General features: G+C 42.8%; 1 protein-coding gene across 1 annotated transcript in view; it reads left to right on the top strand.

The window, feature by feature from the left end:
- LOC143297367 (uncharacterized) overlaps positions 1-14,485 on the top strand; it is a 115,073-nt gene extending 100,588 nt beyond the window's left edge. The window contains exons 46-53 of the mRNA XM_076609676.1: positions 72-254; positions 1,314-1,487; positions 3,992-4,121; positions 4,511-4,608; positions 6,531-6,704; positions 8,408-8,511; positions 9,056-9,261; positions 10,313-14,485. Of these exons, the coding sequence (XP_076465791.1) occupies positions 72-254; positions 1,314-1,487; positions 3,992-4,121; positions 4,511-4,608; positions 6,531-6,704; positions 8,408-8,511; positions 9,056-9,261; positions 10,313-10,575 (1,332 nt within the window). The 3' untranslated portion in view covers positions 10,576-14,485. The remainder of the gene's footprint in view (positions 1-71; positions 255-1,313; positions 1,488-3,991; positions 4,122-4,510; positions 4,609-6,530; positions 6,705-8,407; positions 8,512-9,055; positions 9,262-10,312) is intronic.
- Positions 14,486-16,091: the final 1,606 nt, after the last annotated feature.

Genomic DNA, 16,091 nt, shown 5'->3' with positions numbered 1-16,091 from the left:
CATCCGGGAGGGTCTGGTGTGTAATTACAACACGGACTGTACTGACATGCATGTGACATGTGTCATGACAGCACGGGCTGTTTGAGGACATCGGGGAGGGCCTGGTCAACGCCAAAGTGGTGCTGGTGTGCGTGTCGGATCAGTACGCAGCCTCCAACAACTGCGTGGTGGAGTTCCGCTTCGTGGCCAAGTCCCTCAAGCTGCCGGTCGTCCTGGCTGTGGTGGGGTCTGGAAGCCAGTGGAGGGCCACGGAGGTACGGGCGTAGAGTCCGCTGTTGTTTCATACAGTAGAATAACAGACTCCATGTTTGAGCTGCAGTCTGTTTAACTCATTCAATTCCAGGTATGAGTTAACTCGTACCATAATTACTCCCCCTGTGGACCAGGTACGAGTATTCTCGTACCAACACGCTATTTTTCTTTCCTTTGTTCTAGCTTGGTATAGTTGGCATTCTAAACTGAACCGTTTATGGATTCCAGAAGCATGAGAACGAAGCTTTGTTTGATGGATTAAATCAACAATTCTCTGTTGGTTTGGGCCGTATAAGTGAACCATCCTGTTTTTTTCTGCAGTGGTCTCATGTAGTGCTGGTCCATGGAAGTTGTGGCAGACATGTAGCTTTGGGGTAGAATGAGTAATGCCATTCATTCAGAAACATCAACAATATATGGGTTCTTGAATTGTCTGGGTTACCAGTAATCAGTATTATCATAATGTCTGTTTGTACAAACAGACTGATATATATATGTAGGATAGTTATGGGTAGGATATGTATATGTAGGATAGGTATGGGTAATTGTGAACAGCGTGTAATTGCGAATGATTCTTATACCGACCCACTTCAAAGCGTTCTTAACAGTTTCATTTTACAATTTAATGTCTGCTTTGACCTTTTCTTAAAACCTTAATAAATATCCATTTCAAAGAACCAGTCAAACATCAGCTATTTCTGGCTATTTCTGCGCTACTTCTCTTCACGCACCACTGCCGACCAGGATTACAAACGTACTCTCAAAATCCTAAAATCAAGGGAAGCAAGTTGTAGGACTTGAACTTTGACACAGTTTAAAATAGTTTTATTTGATCGGATATGTTGAATGCACATTACCAGTGCTGGGAGAATTTAAGAAAGCATATTGGTGACAGATTAGAACATCAGTTTTAACAGGAATCTGCAAAATATTGTTGTTTGCAATTAGACAAGAGGATATTTTGACGTGAGACTATTTGCGAATGATGCTGTACAGCCTGAGCACCCTCAAAAGAGTGTGTTTGTGCGCGATGTGGGGTGTGTGTGTGCTGGATGTTCCAGGTGGGCGTGCTGTCCCAGGGCTTTCCCGTGGTCAGCTTCCAGGAGTCCCAGACCCCGGCCGTCTACGATCGCCTGGTGCAGCTCATTCAGCCCTACATGACCTCCGACACAGGGGTCAAGGCCTCCGAGAAAGCCAAGGCCACCAGCAAAGATCACAAGACGCATTCCTTCCAGGTGAAATGTGCAAAGCGGCTGTCCTGCGTCGCTGTTGCATGACCGCTGCCTGGTCGTGTGATTGTTGTCCGATTGTTCATGTTGTGTCATTATTGTCTGATTGATTGTTGTTCTGTTTTGTTTTGTTTTTTTTGAGTGATAGTCAAATCAATCAAATCAAATCAAAAACACTTTATTAATCCACATGGAAATTAAGTTGTGCAATCACAGGCTCATTGTAAACACTGGCATAAAATCATGCGCAACATAAGAAGAGATTAAAACTAGTCAAATAAGAATTCCCAATAGCTGACGATATACTAACCCCCCCACCCCCCCCCACACACATACTCATGTTAAGACAATAGGGTATTGCACAACAATATTAACAAATGAAAACATCCAACAAAAAAAGGGTATAAGATTACTAAAAATGACGTGCGCGCACGCACGCACACACACCCACACACACATACACACACATGCACACACACACACACACACACACACACACACACGTTAAGACCATAAGGTATTGTACAACAATACATAAATTAAAAAAAAAAAAAAAAAAAAAATTGTGATTGTGATATGATCGAAATATGATCGTTCAATGTTGTCTGGTTGGTCGTTGCATTGTTGTTGCATGATTGTTGTCTGATTGTTGAGTGGTTGTTGTGTGATCTCTGCGTGGTCATAGTCTTATCGAAAGCTGTACGATTGGTTTGTGATCATTGTCTGTTTGACAGTCGTATGATTGTTGTCTGGGTTGTTGTCTGATTGACAGTTGTATGATTGTTATCTTGTTGTGGTCAGATTGTTGTCTGATTAAATGTTGTATGATTGGTGTGTGATTGTTGTCTGATTGATAGTAGGTGTGTGGTTGTTGTCTAATTGATAGTTGTTTGATTGCTGTCTGATTGATAGTGGTTGTTGTCTAATTCATAATTGTGTGGTTGTGTGAATAATAGTGGTATGGTTGTTGTCTGATGATGGTGTGTGATAGTTGTGTGGTTGTTGTCTGATGGTGGTGTATGATAGTGTGTGGTTGTTGTGTGATTGATAGTCGTGTGGTTGTTGTGTGATTGATAGTTGTGTGATTGTTGTCTGATGGTGGTGTGTGATAGTTGTGCGGTTGTTGTCTGATGGTGGTGTGTGATAGTTGTGCGGTTGTTGTCTGATGGTGGTGTGTGATAGTTGTGTGGTTGTTGTCTGATGGTGGTGTGTGATAGTTGTGCGGTTGTTGTCTGATGGTGGTGTGTGATAGTTGTGCGGTTGTTGTCTGATGGTGGTGTGTGATAGTTGTGCGGTTGTTGTCTGATGGTGTGGTTGTTGTGTGATTGATAGTTGTGTGGTTGTTGTCTGATGGTGGTGTGTGATAGCGTGTGGTTGTTGTGTGATTGATAGTTGTGTGGTTGTTGTGTGATTGATAGTTGTGTGGTTGTTGTCTGATGGTGGTGTGTGGTTGTTGTGTGATTGATAGTTGTTTAGTTGTTGTGTGACGTTGGCATGCTTGTTCAGGAGCTGTGTGAGCTGGCCCAGAGGAAGTTGGTGTTGTGTGATGGTGGCGTGGTTGTTGTGTGACAGTTGTGTGGTTGTTGTGTGATAGTTGTGCGGTTGTTGTGTGATGGTAGCGTGGTTGTTATGTGATGGTAGGTGGTTGTTGTGTGATGGCTGTGTCGGTTGTTGTGTGATGTTAGCATGGTTGTTGTGTGATAGTTATGTGGTTGTTGTGTGATGGTAGCATGGTTTTTGTGTGACGGTAGCGTGGTTGTTATGTGATGGTTGCGTGGTTGTTATGTGATGGTAGCATGGCTGTTGTGTGGTTGTGTGATGGTAGCATGGCTGTTGTGTGATGGTAGTGTGGTTGTTGTGTGATGGTAGCATGGCTGTTGTGTGATGGTAGCGTGGTTGTTGTGTGATGGTTGTATGGTTGTTGTGTGATGGTTGTGTGGTTGTTGTGTGATGGTAGCGTGGCTGTTGTGTGGTTGTGTGATGGTAGTGTGGTTGTTGTGTGATGGTAGCATGATTGTTGTGTGACGGTAGCGTGGTTGTTATGTGATGGTTGCGTGGTTGTTATGTGATGGTAGCGTGGTTGTTGTGTGGTTGTTGTGTGATGGTTGCGTGGTTGTTGTGTGATGGTTGTGTGGTTGTTGTGTGATGGTAGCGTGGCTGTTGTGTGGTTGTGTGATGTTAGCGTGGTTGTTGTGTGATGGTAGCGTGGCTGTTGTGTGGTTGTGTGATGGTAGTGTGGTTGTTGTGTGATGGTAGCATGGTTGTTGTGTGATGGTAGCATGGTTGTTGTGTGGTTGTGTGATGGTAGCATGGTTGTTGTGTGGTTGTGTGATGGTAGCGTGGTTGTTGTGTGGTTGTGTGATGGTAGCATGGTTGTTGTGTGATGGTAGCGTGGTTGTTGTGTGGTTGTGTGATGGTAGCGTGGTTGTTGTGTGATGGTAGCGTGGTTGTTGTGTGATAGTTGTGTGTTAGTTGTGTGCTTGTTGTCTGATGATGGGGTGGTTGTTCAGGAGCTGTGTGAGCTGGCCCAGAGGAAGTTTGTGCGACAACTGGTGGTGTACGCCGAGGCCCAGGACATGGCCCCCTACCCACGCCTCTTCCTGGTCGACTTCCCCAAGCTGGAGGGGCAGACAGGTCAGTGTGGATGTGGGTGTGTAGGTGGGTGTGTGTGGGGTGTGTGTGTGTGTGTGTGTGTGCATGCATGGGGGGAAGGGGGCTGGAGGTGGGGGAGAGGGGAGAGGTCTTTGCATATGGGTGTGTATGTGGCGGGATCAGAGGCGGGAGAGTGCATGTGTGGGTGTGTTTGTGTGGGTGTGGGTGTGTTTCTTTGTGTGTGTGTGTGTGTGTGTGTGTGTGTGTGTCTCTGCGTATGTGTGTGTGTGTGTGTTTAACAACTGCCATGGTTAGCGGTGCATACTGACGATCAGAAGATCGTAGGTTCCCAATCTATACTCCAGGATTGTTTCATCCTGTGTTAACTGACCTTGATGACCCGGACCTTGCAGGTGAGAAAGGGGAGGCGGAGGGAGGGGAGGGGAAGGGGGAGGCAGACGGCCGGAAGCACCTGTCTGGCTCCGACTTTCACCACGCCCAGTTCCAGGTCAACTTTCTGTGTGAGCATGAAGAGGTGGGTGAGACTGCAAGGGAAGAGAAGGTTTCGGGGTGGGGTGGGGTGGTTTCCTCCCCTTTGTTAATGATAATGATAATGATTATAGATAGTACTGATTTGGCACAAAGCTCCACTTTATTAATGATGATTATAGATAGTACTGATTTGGCACAAAGCTCCACTTTGTTGATGATAATGATTATAGATAGTACTGATGTGGCACAAAGCTCCACTTTGTTGATGATGATGATTATAGATAGTACTGATTTGGCACAAAGCTCCACTTTGTTAATGATTATGATAATGATTATAGATAGTACTTATATGGCACAAAGCCCCAATTTGTTAATGGTAATGATAATGATTATAGATAGTACTGATGTGGCACAAAGCTCCACTTTGTTGATGATAATGATTATAGATAGTACTGATGTGGCACAAAGCTCCACTTTGTTAATGATGATGATTATAGATAGTACTGATTTGGCACAAAGCTCCACTTTGTTAATGATAATGATTATAGATAGTACTGATATGGCACAAAGCTCCACTTTATTAATGATGATTATAGATAGTACTGATTTGGCACAAAGCTCCAATTTGTTAATGATAATGATTATAGATAGTACTGATGTGGCACAAAGCTCCACTTTGTTAATGATAATGATTATAGATAGTACTGATGTGGCACAAAGCTCCACTTTGTTAATGATAATGATTATAGATAGTACTGATGTAGCACAAAGCTCCACTTTGTTAATGATAATGGTTATAGATAGTACTGATTTGGCACAAAGCTCCACTTTGTTGATGATGATGATTATAGATAGTACTGATTTGGCACAAAGCTCCACTTTGTTGATGATAATGATTATAGATAGTACTGATTTGGCACAAAGCTCCACTTTGTTAATGATGATGATTATAGATAGTACTGATTTGGCACAAAGCTCCACTTTGTTAATGATGATGATGATTATAGATAGTATTGATTTGGCACAAAGCTCCACTTTGTTAATGATGATGATTATAGATAGTACTGATTTGGCACAAAGCTCCACTTTGTTAATGATGATGATAATGATAGTGATTATAGATAGTACTGATGTGGCACAAAGCTCCACTTTGTTAATGATGATAATGGTGATGATTATAGATAGTACTGATATGGCACAAAGCTCCACTTTGTTAATAATTAATGATAATGATGATAGATAGCACTTACATGGGGCAAACTCCCCGTATAATGGGCTCTAATCGCCTAACATGAAACAGTACACGTGTGCATAATCGCATACAACAACACATGAAGATACACAAGAAAACACATGCACACACACACACATGCACACATGCACACACGCACTCACACACACACACACACACACACACACACACACACACACACACAATGTATACAGTTGTCTAATATCACTTAATGTGGATAGACAGTCAATGAAAATGAACACACACACACACACATACGCACACACGCACACATACACTCACACACACACACACACACATACATACACAATGTATACAGTTGTGTGTAACATACTTTCGCACATGAAAAAACAATACATCATATATGTATCTGTATACATGAAGACAATGCTACAAATTGCAGTCACGAACAACACACATGCAGAAATACACACACACACGCACACACACACACACACACACACACACACAAAAATAATAAAATGATAAATAAATAAATTTGAATTTAAAAAAAAAAGAAAAGAAGATAAGAATGATAATGATAGCAATATGGTTTTTTTTTTTTTACATTTAATCATCTATCTATGCAAGAGGGCATAACAGTAAGTCAGTAAGTAATTCAAAGAAAGAAAGAAAAAAAATGTAAGTAGCAGCCACAAGGAGACATGTCAACATGTGTGTGTGTGTGTGTGTGTGTGTGTGTGTCCTGGCAGGGATGGCACGTGTCGGGCGATCCCCTCACCATGATGCCAGAGTTCAGTCTGGCCATCGAGGAGTTCGCTCCCTTCCTGTCGCGTATCTTGGCCATCGCCAAGTACAGCAAGCGACTGGCCCTAAACTGCCAGTCCCAGCCCCTGGGAAACCTCTACCTGCAGTGGCTGGAGAAGGTGAGTTGAGGCGAACTGGAATGAACACCGTCATTTTCGGTCTTGCAAGGAGCTACTGGAGTTTGTGGAGTGATGGCCTAGAGGTAAACTGTCCGCCTAGGAAGCGAAAGAATCTGAGCACACTGGTTCAAATCACGGTACAGTCGCCAATATTTTCTCCTCCTCCTCTAGACCTTTAGTGGTGGTCTGGACGCTGATCATTTGGATGAGACGATAAACCAAGGTCTCATGCGCAGCATGCACTTAGCATGTGTAAAAGAACCCACGGCAACAAAAAGGTTGTCCCTGGCAAAATTCTGTAGGAAAATCCACTTTGTTAGGAAAAACAAATAAAACTGCAAGTAGGAAAAAATAGAAAAAATATGGGTGGTGCTGTCAGTGTACGATGTGCTCTCCCTGGAGAGAGCAGCCCAAATTTCACACAGAGAAATCTGTTATGACAAAGAAAGAGAAATACAAATACATTTTTTTTTCATTCAAATATGACCCCTGCATCTTGTCAGCTGTGTGCGCCCTATCTGTGTCTGACCCCTACATCTTGTCAGCTGTGTGTGCCCTATCTGTGTCTGACCCCCTACATCTTGTCAGCTGTGTGTGCCCTATCTGTGTCTGACCCCTGCATCTTGTCAGCTGTGTGTGCCCTATCTGTGTCTGACCCCTACATCTTGTCAGCTGTGTGCGCCCTATCTGTGTCTGACCCCTACATCTTGTCAGCTGTGTGCACCCTATCTGTGTCTGACCCCTGCATTTTGTCAGCTGTGTGCGCCCTATCTGTGTCTGACCCCTACATCTTGTCAGCTGTGTGTGCCCTATCTGTGTCTGACCCCTGCATCTTGTCAGCTGTGTGCGCCCTATCTGTGTCTGACCCCCTACATCTTGTCAGCTGTGTGCGCCCTATCTGTGTCTGACCCCCTACATCTTGTCAGCTGTGTGCGCCCTATCTGTGTCTGACCCCCTACATCTTGTCAGCTGTGTGCGCCCTATCTGTGTCAGAAAACTAAATTCTGACCATCACTTTGGGCTTATCTGTCTTATCTAAGTCATTATACATGACAACATCGTTGATGAGAAAAATTCTCACCATTGCACTGAGCAGCAACACATCAGTCTTACCATTGTTTGATTCGACATGATTCACGTTCACCATGAAATCAAATTGAAACCAAACTGCATATTGCAGCTAATTTTGAACTGAACATGATCACAGTTGGCCCTTAGGCCATGAAAAAAGAGCAGTGTCTGAGTTGGGGATTCATTTATGGTGTGTAAGTCGAGAAATTGGAAGCAGAACGCAAAAGCAAAATGGTAGACGGGACTGAAAGTGGGGGGCATGCAGACTGTATTCTGATTGCACAAGTTAATGAACTGGGGCTTGACTACAGTGTACATTCAACTGAAGGCTATAAAATTGTATATTTTTTTAAAAAGGCCAAAAATTATGGCAAATTATTTTCTGAGGGCAATATAGCGTAAGCAAGACAATGCAATTTTGCATCCAGGCCTCGAAAGGGAAAAAATATTTTTAATACAAGATGATTTTCTTTAAAAAAAAATTTTTAAAAAGTAAAGTAAAGAGGGAGTGGAGAGCTGGAGTGGGGGGGGGGGGGAGATGAAAGAAAAGAAAGAAGAGACCAGAAAAAAAAAAAACCCAACTTTTTCTCGACTGCTTTTCATGTCCATTGATGATCGTTTCCTGTGCCCAGAGTCCTCAGATCGCCGAAGTGCGGGACTTCCAGCAGAGTTACCAGAAACTGCGACAGACCGTGGCAGAGGCAGATGCAGGTCGCACCATGGGCAACCTGGCCAGGTAGGGGTGAACAGTTGTGGTGCGTTAACCCTTTTGCTGTCTGGGAAATCTCCACCCTTTACCCACCAGGTTCGCCGTATCCAGTGATGGAACTCAGGAGAACACCTTCAGGTTAAAAGCTGTTCAGACAGGCACAGTAGCCAAGTGGTTAAAATGTTGGACTTTCAGTCTTAGGGTCCCAGGTTTGAATCTTGGTAATGGCGCCTGGTGGGTAAAGGGTGGTGATGTTTCTGATCTCCCAGGTCATCATATGTGCAGACTTGCTTGTGCCTGATCCCCCTTCATGTGTTTTTGCAATCAGAAGATCAGATACGCACATTAAAGATCCTGTAATCTGTCACCGTTCGGTGGTTATAGAAACAAGAACATAACCAGCATGCACACCCTTGAAAACAGAGTATGGCTGCCTACATGGTGGGGTAAAAATGGTCATACACGTAAAAGTCCACTCATGTACATATGACTGATCATGGGAGTTGCAGCTCACAAACGAAGAAGAAGAAGAAAACCTGTTCCAGAATACCCTATTGTTGGTTTTTTCCAGGTGTCACCTGCCGAACGGGCGCATGGTGTGGCTGTGTGAGCGGCACCGGCAGAACAGCAGAGTGACGGTGCTCAGCGACAGCGACACGGTCAGCAGCTCCCATCATGCCACAGAGACCATCGGCGTTGACTACTTCCTGCAGGCTCTGCGCGAGATGGGGCCCAACGCCAGCAGGCTTGACCTTCGTTGCGAATCTCGTTCTTCAGGTGAGCTGTTTGTGTCGGAGGTTGAATAGGGTAAAGGTTAAAGGTCCCACAGCCCTATATGGCCATTGAGGCAGCCAGGTCATGTCTAGGGTGTCTAGGGCTCGGCGTAGGAAGGTGAGGACCAACCCTCTCCTTTCAGCTGTTTTAACCTTTCCGTGCCAAAGTTGGGTACCCAGTCACACCAGGTTGGAGTGAGGAAAATCGGAGCGAGGTAAGTGTGTTGCCCAAGGACACAGTACCATTCCGAAAGAGGACCTGGAAGCCTGATCGCTGGTGAACACTGGGTCAGAAGTGCAAAGCATAACCAGTCCTGCCATGGTGTATTGGTGCAGCAGACTGGAGTAAAAAATAAAATAAAATTAAAAAAAAAACAGAGAGAAGGGGACAACTGTTGAGTTTGACGAGCTGTTGGCTTGTACCATTAACCTGTTCAGTGCCAGAGAATTCGTGAAAAGACTGACCTTTCAGTGCCATAGAATTTTGTCAAAGGACTGACTCTTCAGTGCCAGAGAATTTTGTAAAAAGACTGACTCTTCAGTGCCAGAGAATTTTGTCAAAAGACTAACCCCTTCAGTGCAAAGAATTTTGTAAAAAGACTAACCCATTCATTGCCAGAGAATTTTGTCTGACTCTTCAGTGCCGACGCTGGGACTGCGACGGACGAACCCGGGTGTGGCCGTGTATGGGGGAATCTAAATGAGCGGCGTGGGAGTAATGCCACTGAAACGGCGCAGATGATGGGGCAGCAAAAAAAAAAAAAAAAAAAAAAAAAAAAAAAAAAAAAAAAAGACTCTTCAGTGCCAGAGAATTTTGTCAAAAGACTAAGTCATACTAACCCCTTCAGTGCCAGAGAATTTTGTAGAAAGACTAACCCCTTCAGTGCCAGAGAGTTGTGTCATAATCACTCAGTCATGGAGCCAGACCATGGGAGCATCCCCTTCAGGGTGGAGACCACCACCACAGCTCTCCAACAGGAGGTTTGTTTGTTTGTGTGTTTGTTTCGTTTTTTGGTTTTTTTCTTTGATAGGAATGGTTGTTTTGCTGTTTGCAGGCCCCACACCACTACCCCCCACTCCAGAAGAAGATGCTGTCACCCCCCAGCCTCCTGACAGTGCCCCGTCTTCCAGCAAGGTGAAGGACACCTCATCAAGTGATACCGCTTCAGCCCCTCCACCCCAAATCAGCAAGCGAACCTCCAAGTCCAAAATGAAGAGCGTGAGGCCGTTGTCCGAACAGCCAGAGAGACCTCTACAGCGGCAAGCATCCCAGCTGAAGTTCACTCCAAACAAGAGTCGGGCCTGCGCTGTTATGTGATTGGCTGCTGATTCCTTGTCTTGGAGCCAGTGTGTAATGTGCTGTGATTGGTTTCTTGATGGCTGCTGTCTTCTTGAAGCCAGTGTGTAATGGTCTGTGATTGGTTTCATGATGGCTGCTGTCTTCTTGGAGCCAGTGTGTAATGTGCTGTGATTGGTCGCTTGATGGCTGCTGTCTTCTTGGAGCCAGTGTGTAATGTGCTGTGATTGGTTTCATGATGGCTGCTGTCTTCTTGGAGCCAGTGTGTAATGTGCTGTGATTGGTCACTTGACTGTCTGCAGTATGCATGCTGTTGTTGTTGATTTGCTGTTTGGTTTCTTCTCCGTTCCTGTTTTGGCTGAGGGAGGGGGCAAGAGGGCTCAAAAATATACAAATAATTTGAAACGTTCAGTTCTGAGTAAAGGAAGCTATCTTTGAAACGTAAAGAAACCTATCTCCTGTGTGTATCCAGAGATAGAGAATCTTTTCCAGCAAATTGATCCTTGTCATTGTTACTGCAAAAAAAGCTGAAAGGAATGGCATATCAGCAGTAAAACTAAATGCATAACACCTGTTAATTTAGACAGACAGAAAATACAGAAAAAAAACTTAACCGTATTAAGAGCACAGGAACAGGAGTCATGATGGCTGCCGGAAAAAGAGGGCGCTAGTCAGGGGGGCAAAGGGGAGGTTACCTACTTCCGGGAGGTTATCGGCCATAGCTACTTTCGTTTTCTCTGCATAGGCTGATAGTTGTTTGTACAGGACAGGAATGTCAGACCCCTGCCAGAGTCTGCACTAGTGGGTCACGGTAAGTATGTTACTTAAACGTAAATTTAGGAAGAAAATTTCCTTTTACTCGTTCGTTTTCTGGAATTTTTGTTTTGTTGTTTGTTGTTGTTTTAGTGTTACAGGTTTTGAATGAAAGAAGGGTTGTCATGTTATGAAAGTGTTCTGACATGCTTGAATAATTTTCTGACAAGAACAGATTTTTTGCTGCCAAGATGATTTTGTTTTCTGCTTTGACAAAAGCAAGTTACCAATGAGCTGATCATGAACGTTTATGAGTGTGTATCACCAGTGTGCTTGCACGTTCACAGACAGTATCGAATCAAATCACTCTAACCCCTTTAAACCTTGGTAAAATGAGTTCCGTGTGGCAGGGGTTTGAAGTGCGCTCTCTACGTTTTTTTGTGTAGCTACTGGTGGTGTGATTGATTCAGCTGGACAAATATAACGCAGTTCCTGGAGAAAGAAGTCCAAATTCGGAACCATGAGTGATGCCTTGACCTGTAAGCTCTGTCTGACATCAGTGAGGTGAAAGCCTTCCACTGGCGAGCACACATCATCAGCAGTAGCGAAGGGGTTAATGTTGTTGCTGATATAGGGCTGATGTCTACCTCTGAAATCAAAGGTATTCACATGGCCATGTTTTAAGCTTGGATGTTGTAGACAACATGTTGCAGTGATTTGGTTTTAGATAAAGAATCGGGGGGCTTTCAAATGCTCAGTTTTACACACCTGGACTGTTTGAACTTGAATACCTCCATTCACATGATGAAATAGAGTGGCAGTTGCCATGTATCAGTGTGGTGGGGTTTTTTGGTGTTTTTTTTCTTTTCTGTTTAATGCTGTGAACAAAGTAATATTTCTTTTTATTTAATGAATTTTTTGTTTACAACTTTGTATTTATAAGTTAAATCACACATTTCTGATGGCATTTTTTTGTATTGATATGTATAATGATAATGAATATGATGATATATACATGTCGTGTTTATCTTTTTACTGTCAAGAATTTGTTTTACTGGTGGAGATTTTCCTGTGATGTTCAGTTGAAATCAGCATTCCATCTTTTTTATCAGTTGGGACTTACTTCTAAAATACAATATGTTTTACTGACTGAATGTTTACTTTGCTCGACAAACTGACACATATTTATCCTTGATTGCTCAGGAATCACCAGATTGTTACTTCCTTGCATGAGTACTTAATGTCCATTCTTGTGGGAATGTCTTTTTAAAAATCAACTGAGAACTCTTTCTTGAATGAACATGTATTGCCGGTTCTTGAAGAATTGTGTGCACTTTTCATCCTCTTTTATCAATTGTTTTGTTGCTCATAATGACTGCTGTGATCACTTTTATAAGTTTTTAAAATTTTATAACTAAATGGGTTGTTGCTGTTGTAGGGTTTTTTTGGGGGGTTTTGTTGTTTTTTTGCATTTTATTTTCTGTATTTCATTGATGATTAGAGATACTTGGGAGTGATGCTGCTGCTGCTGGCTATGGGGGCCCATTTGGGTTTGCAACGACTTGACAAAGCCATACTCTCACAGTATACAGCCAGCCATGGGCTAAAAAAAAACCCACAACCACCACCTAACTTTGATGGGCTTGAACTTACGCCCTTCCAGTTGTCAGTCCATGACATTAACCGCATTGCACCCAACAGCTGGTTTGTATGATATATATGTATGTGTATACAAACTGGGCATTGTTTCACCTGATTGACTGTCCGTCCATCCTCTTGTCTCTTGTGCTGTTTAAAAATCTGCTGATGATCTTGGTCTACGCCAGTACACGTTAAATTACTTTAGCTCACCTATACACTATGTTTTAGGTCTATACTTATGTGTGCATATATAGATATATACATCAGTGCACTTACGGATATTTTTTGGTACAGTCTATACATACTGACTTGACACTGATATCATTGCATCTGTGATTGTACTTTCTTGTTTCCAACAAATTCAGCCATTCTATTGCTCTCTTCTAAATACTTCTTCATATGTTTTGTACATTCGTGGTGGATTTGTCTGTCAGATTTAACATTAAGCTTGCTGTTGATGTTGTTTATGGTTTATAATTACCCAGATAGATAATAGGGTTTTGTATAAGTTTAACACACTCTTTCTTGCTGTTGATAGGTCATTAAAAGATGTTTTTGCCTTTTGTTAATAGATAATGGCCAATCGTTGAGCCGTACGTATGCGCTCTCATTCACACACACACAGTTGCACGGACACTCGTAGTCATCCAAACAAGCCATGAAAAAAAAACCCACCTGTATATTGTCTTCAATGTGGCTGTCACATTGTGCACTTCAGTGTGAATAGCAAGGCCCAGGCTCATTGCAAATGATGATCTGAACATCATCGGTGAGTTATTTTCAACAAGTATCCTCTCGATAAGAATGGAAGACAGAACCGTTATTTCTAACATGTATCCCTCTCTTTTACAGTGGAAGACAAAACCATTATTTCCAACATGTATCCTCTCTTTTGGAATGGAAGACAAAACCAGACTCTCTTCTTTCACTCCTGTAGTTCCTGTTGACATATGTTGTTGTTGGTGGGTTTTTTTGTTTTTTTTTGTATGGTCGTTTTGGAGATACAGCACGATGCTGAAGTACATGTAGTACTATATATTATGTATTCTGTATACATATATACTGTGTTCACATTCCTTGATTTATTATATATTTTAGACTTTTGGTAGGTTCTCAACGCTTGACCTGCACATTGGGTCTGGAATCTGCTGCTTTTTTTTTCTTTTGTTTTTTTTCTTTATTTTGTTTTTAAGCAGATGTGGTATAGCGATCATGGCTCCGTCAGCATGCTTAAGTATCTCCTTGAAACCATGTTTTCTTTTGTTGCTGTTGTTGTTTTTTTAACTTTTGTGGTCTGAATTTAACAAGGCAAATGGAGCAGAAATTTGTGATAACATTTTTAGTTTTGAGTTGTCAGGAATGGGAGAGGTTTTTTTTTGTTTTTGTTTTTTTTATTTGCCAACACTATCTACCACAGCATGTGAATGACTGGTGCAAAAGCGCTTTGATTTGTGTATGCACAAGAGTCAGCGCTATATAAATGCCATAATCATTATCATTATTTTTATAGCACCATTTCAGTGGCATGGTCCCTCCTTCCCCCCTTTCCCCACCTCCTCCCACAATAACCCCCCACTCTCTCCCCTCCCCTCCCCCCCCCCCCTCCCCTCCCCTCCACCCCCCTCCCCTCCCCTCCCTCCCCTCCAGCCTCCACTACCCTCCACGGCCCTCCCACCCATCCATGGGACATTATTCCCCTCTGACACAGTGATACCTGGCTTGGATGTGTTTGGGTTTTTTTGTTGGATGATGATGATGATGATGATGTGTGTGGGAGTGGCGTTTGTGTCACAGGGTGCGCGGGTAGGGAGCAGTTGTTGTGGAGGAAACTCCTTTGTGCCTTGGTGAGAAAGTGCCTCGGGGCCCAGCAGTGGTTTTTTGGGGTTTTTTCTTCTTTTTTTTTTTCTCTTTTTTTTTTTCTTTTTTTTTTGACTCCTGTGTGTATGAACAAAGTTAGTTAGTTAGCAACTTCTGTAAAAATGAAATAGACACTGAAATCTTTTAATGTATGCAAGCAGATGCTCCAAATGTTTTACACATCTGTTGTCTGTAGTGTTTTAACATACAGAGCCGTGTGCTGGGGGGGGAACCTGACCAAACATGACAAAGACAGGTTGGAAAAAGTCATTAGGAAAGCGGGTGGGGTGGTGGGTATAAGACAAGACACCTTTAGCGACATGCACAATAGAAAACTGACTGACAGACTAATAACAATTTTGACCGACGTAAGACACCCACTACATGATGACATTAATAGCAGAAGGTCAGACATAAGTGGTAGGTTTAGAGCTCCACGCGCAAGAACATCTCGATACATTAATTCATTTATTCCTACAGCCATTCGCGCACACAATCAAAACATCCAATACACTAAGTGAACCCTCCCACCCCCCAAGCCCCCTCGCCACAGCAACACCTGAACTTCACCAGCAGACGAGTGTATGGGAGCAGACATTATGCGTGCATGTGGGACTGAGCGGGTGAGCACGGGCAAGCAAGCATTTTTGTGTGTGTGTGATCGGAAGTGATTTTTAAATATTTTCTTATTTTACTTGGATTTCATGTATCTTAATGTTAATGTTCTAATCTTATTGGCGTGACATATGTTATGTGCATGCATACGTTGTTTGTGTGTGTGTGTGTGTGCGTTTTACTTATATATACGATTTATTCCCTTGATGTTTTTATTTATGTATTGTTGTACAATACCTTATGGTCTTAACGTGTGTGTGTGTGTGCATGTGTGTGTATGTGTGTGTGGGTGTGTGTGCGTGCGTGCGCGCATGTCATTTTTGGTAATCTTATACCCTTTTTTTGTTGGATGTTTTCATTTGTTAATGTTGTTGTGCAATACCCTATTGTCTTAACATGAGTATGTGTGTGTGGGGGGTGGGGGGGTTAGTATATCGTCAGCTATTGGGAATTCTTATTTGACTAGTTTTAATCTCTTCTTATGTTGCGCATGATTTTATGCCAGTGTTTACAATGAGCCTGTGATTGCACAACTTAATTTCCATGTGGATTAATAAAGTGTTTTTGATTTGATTTTTTGATTTGATTCAACACTACTTATGGCACTGTACATTTACTCAGCTCTTTTGGGGGGACTTAGAGAATGTCTTGAAGGAAAAGTGTGAAAATTG

Source organism: Babylonia areolata, chromosome 22 (assembly GCF_041734735.1).
Source record: "Babylonia areolata isolate BAREFJ2019XMU chromosome 22, ASM4173473v1, whole genome shotgun sequence".
Lineage (NCBI taxonomy): Eukaryota > Metazoa > Mollusca > Gastropoda > Neogastropoda > Buccinidae > Babylonia > Babylonia areolata.
The sequence above is the reverse complement of the archived record's forward strand: the minus strand, read 5'-3'. Positions and strand labels throughout refer to the sequence as shown.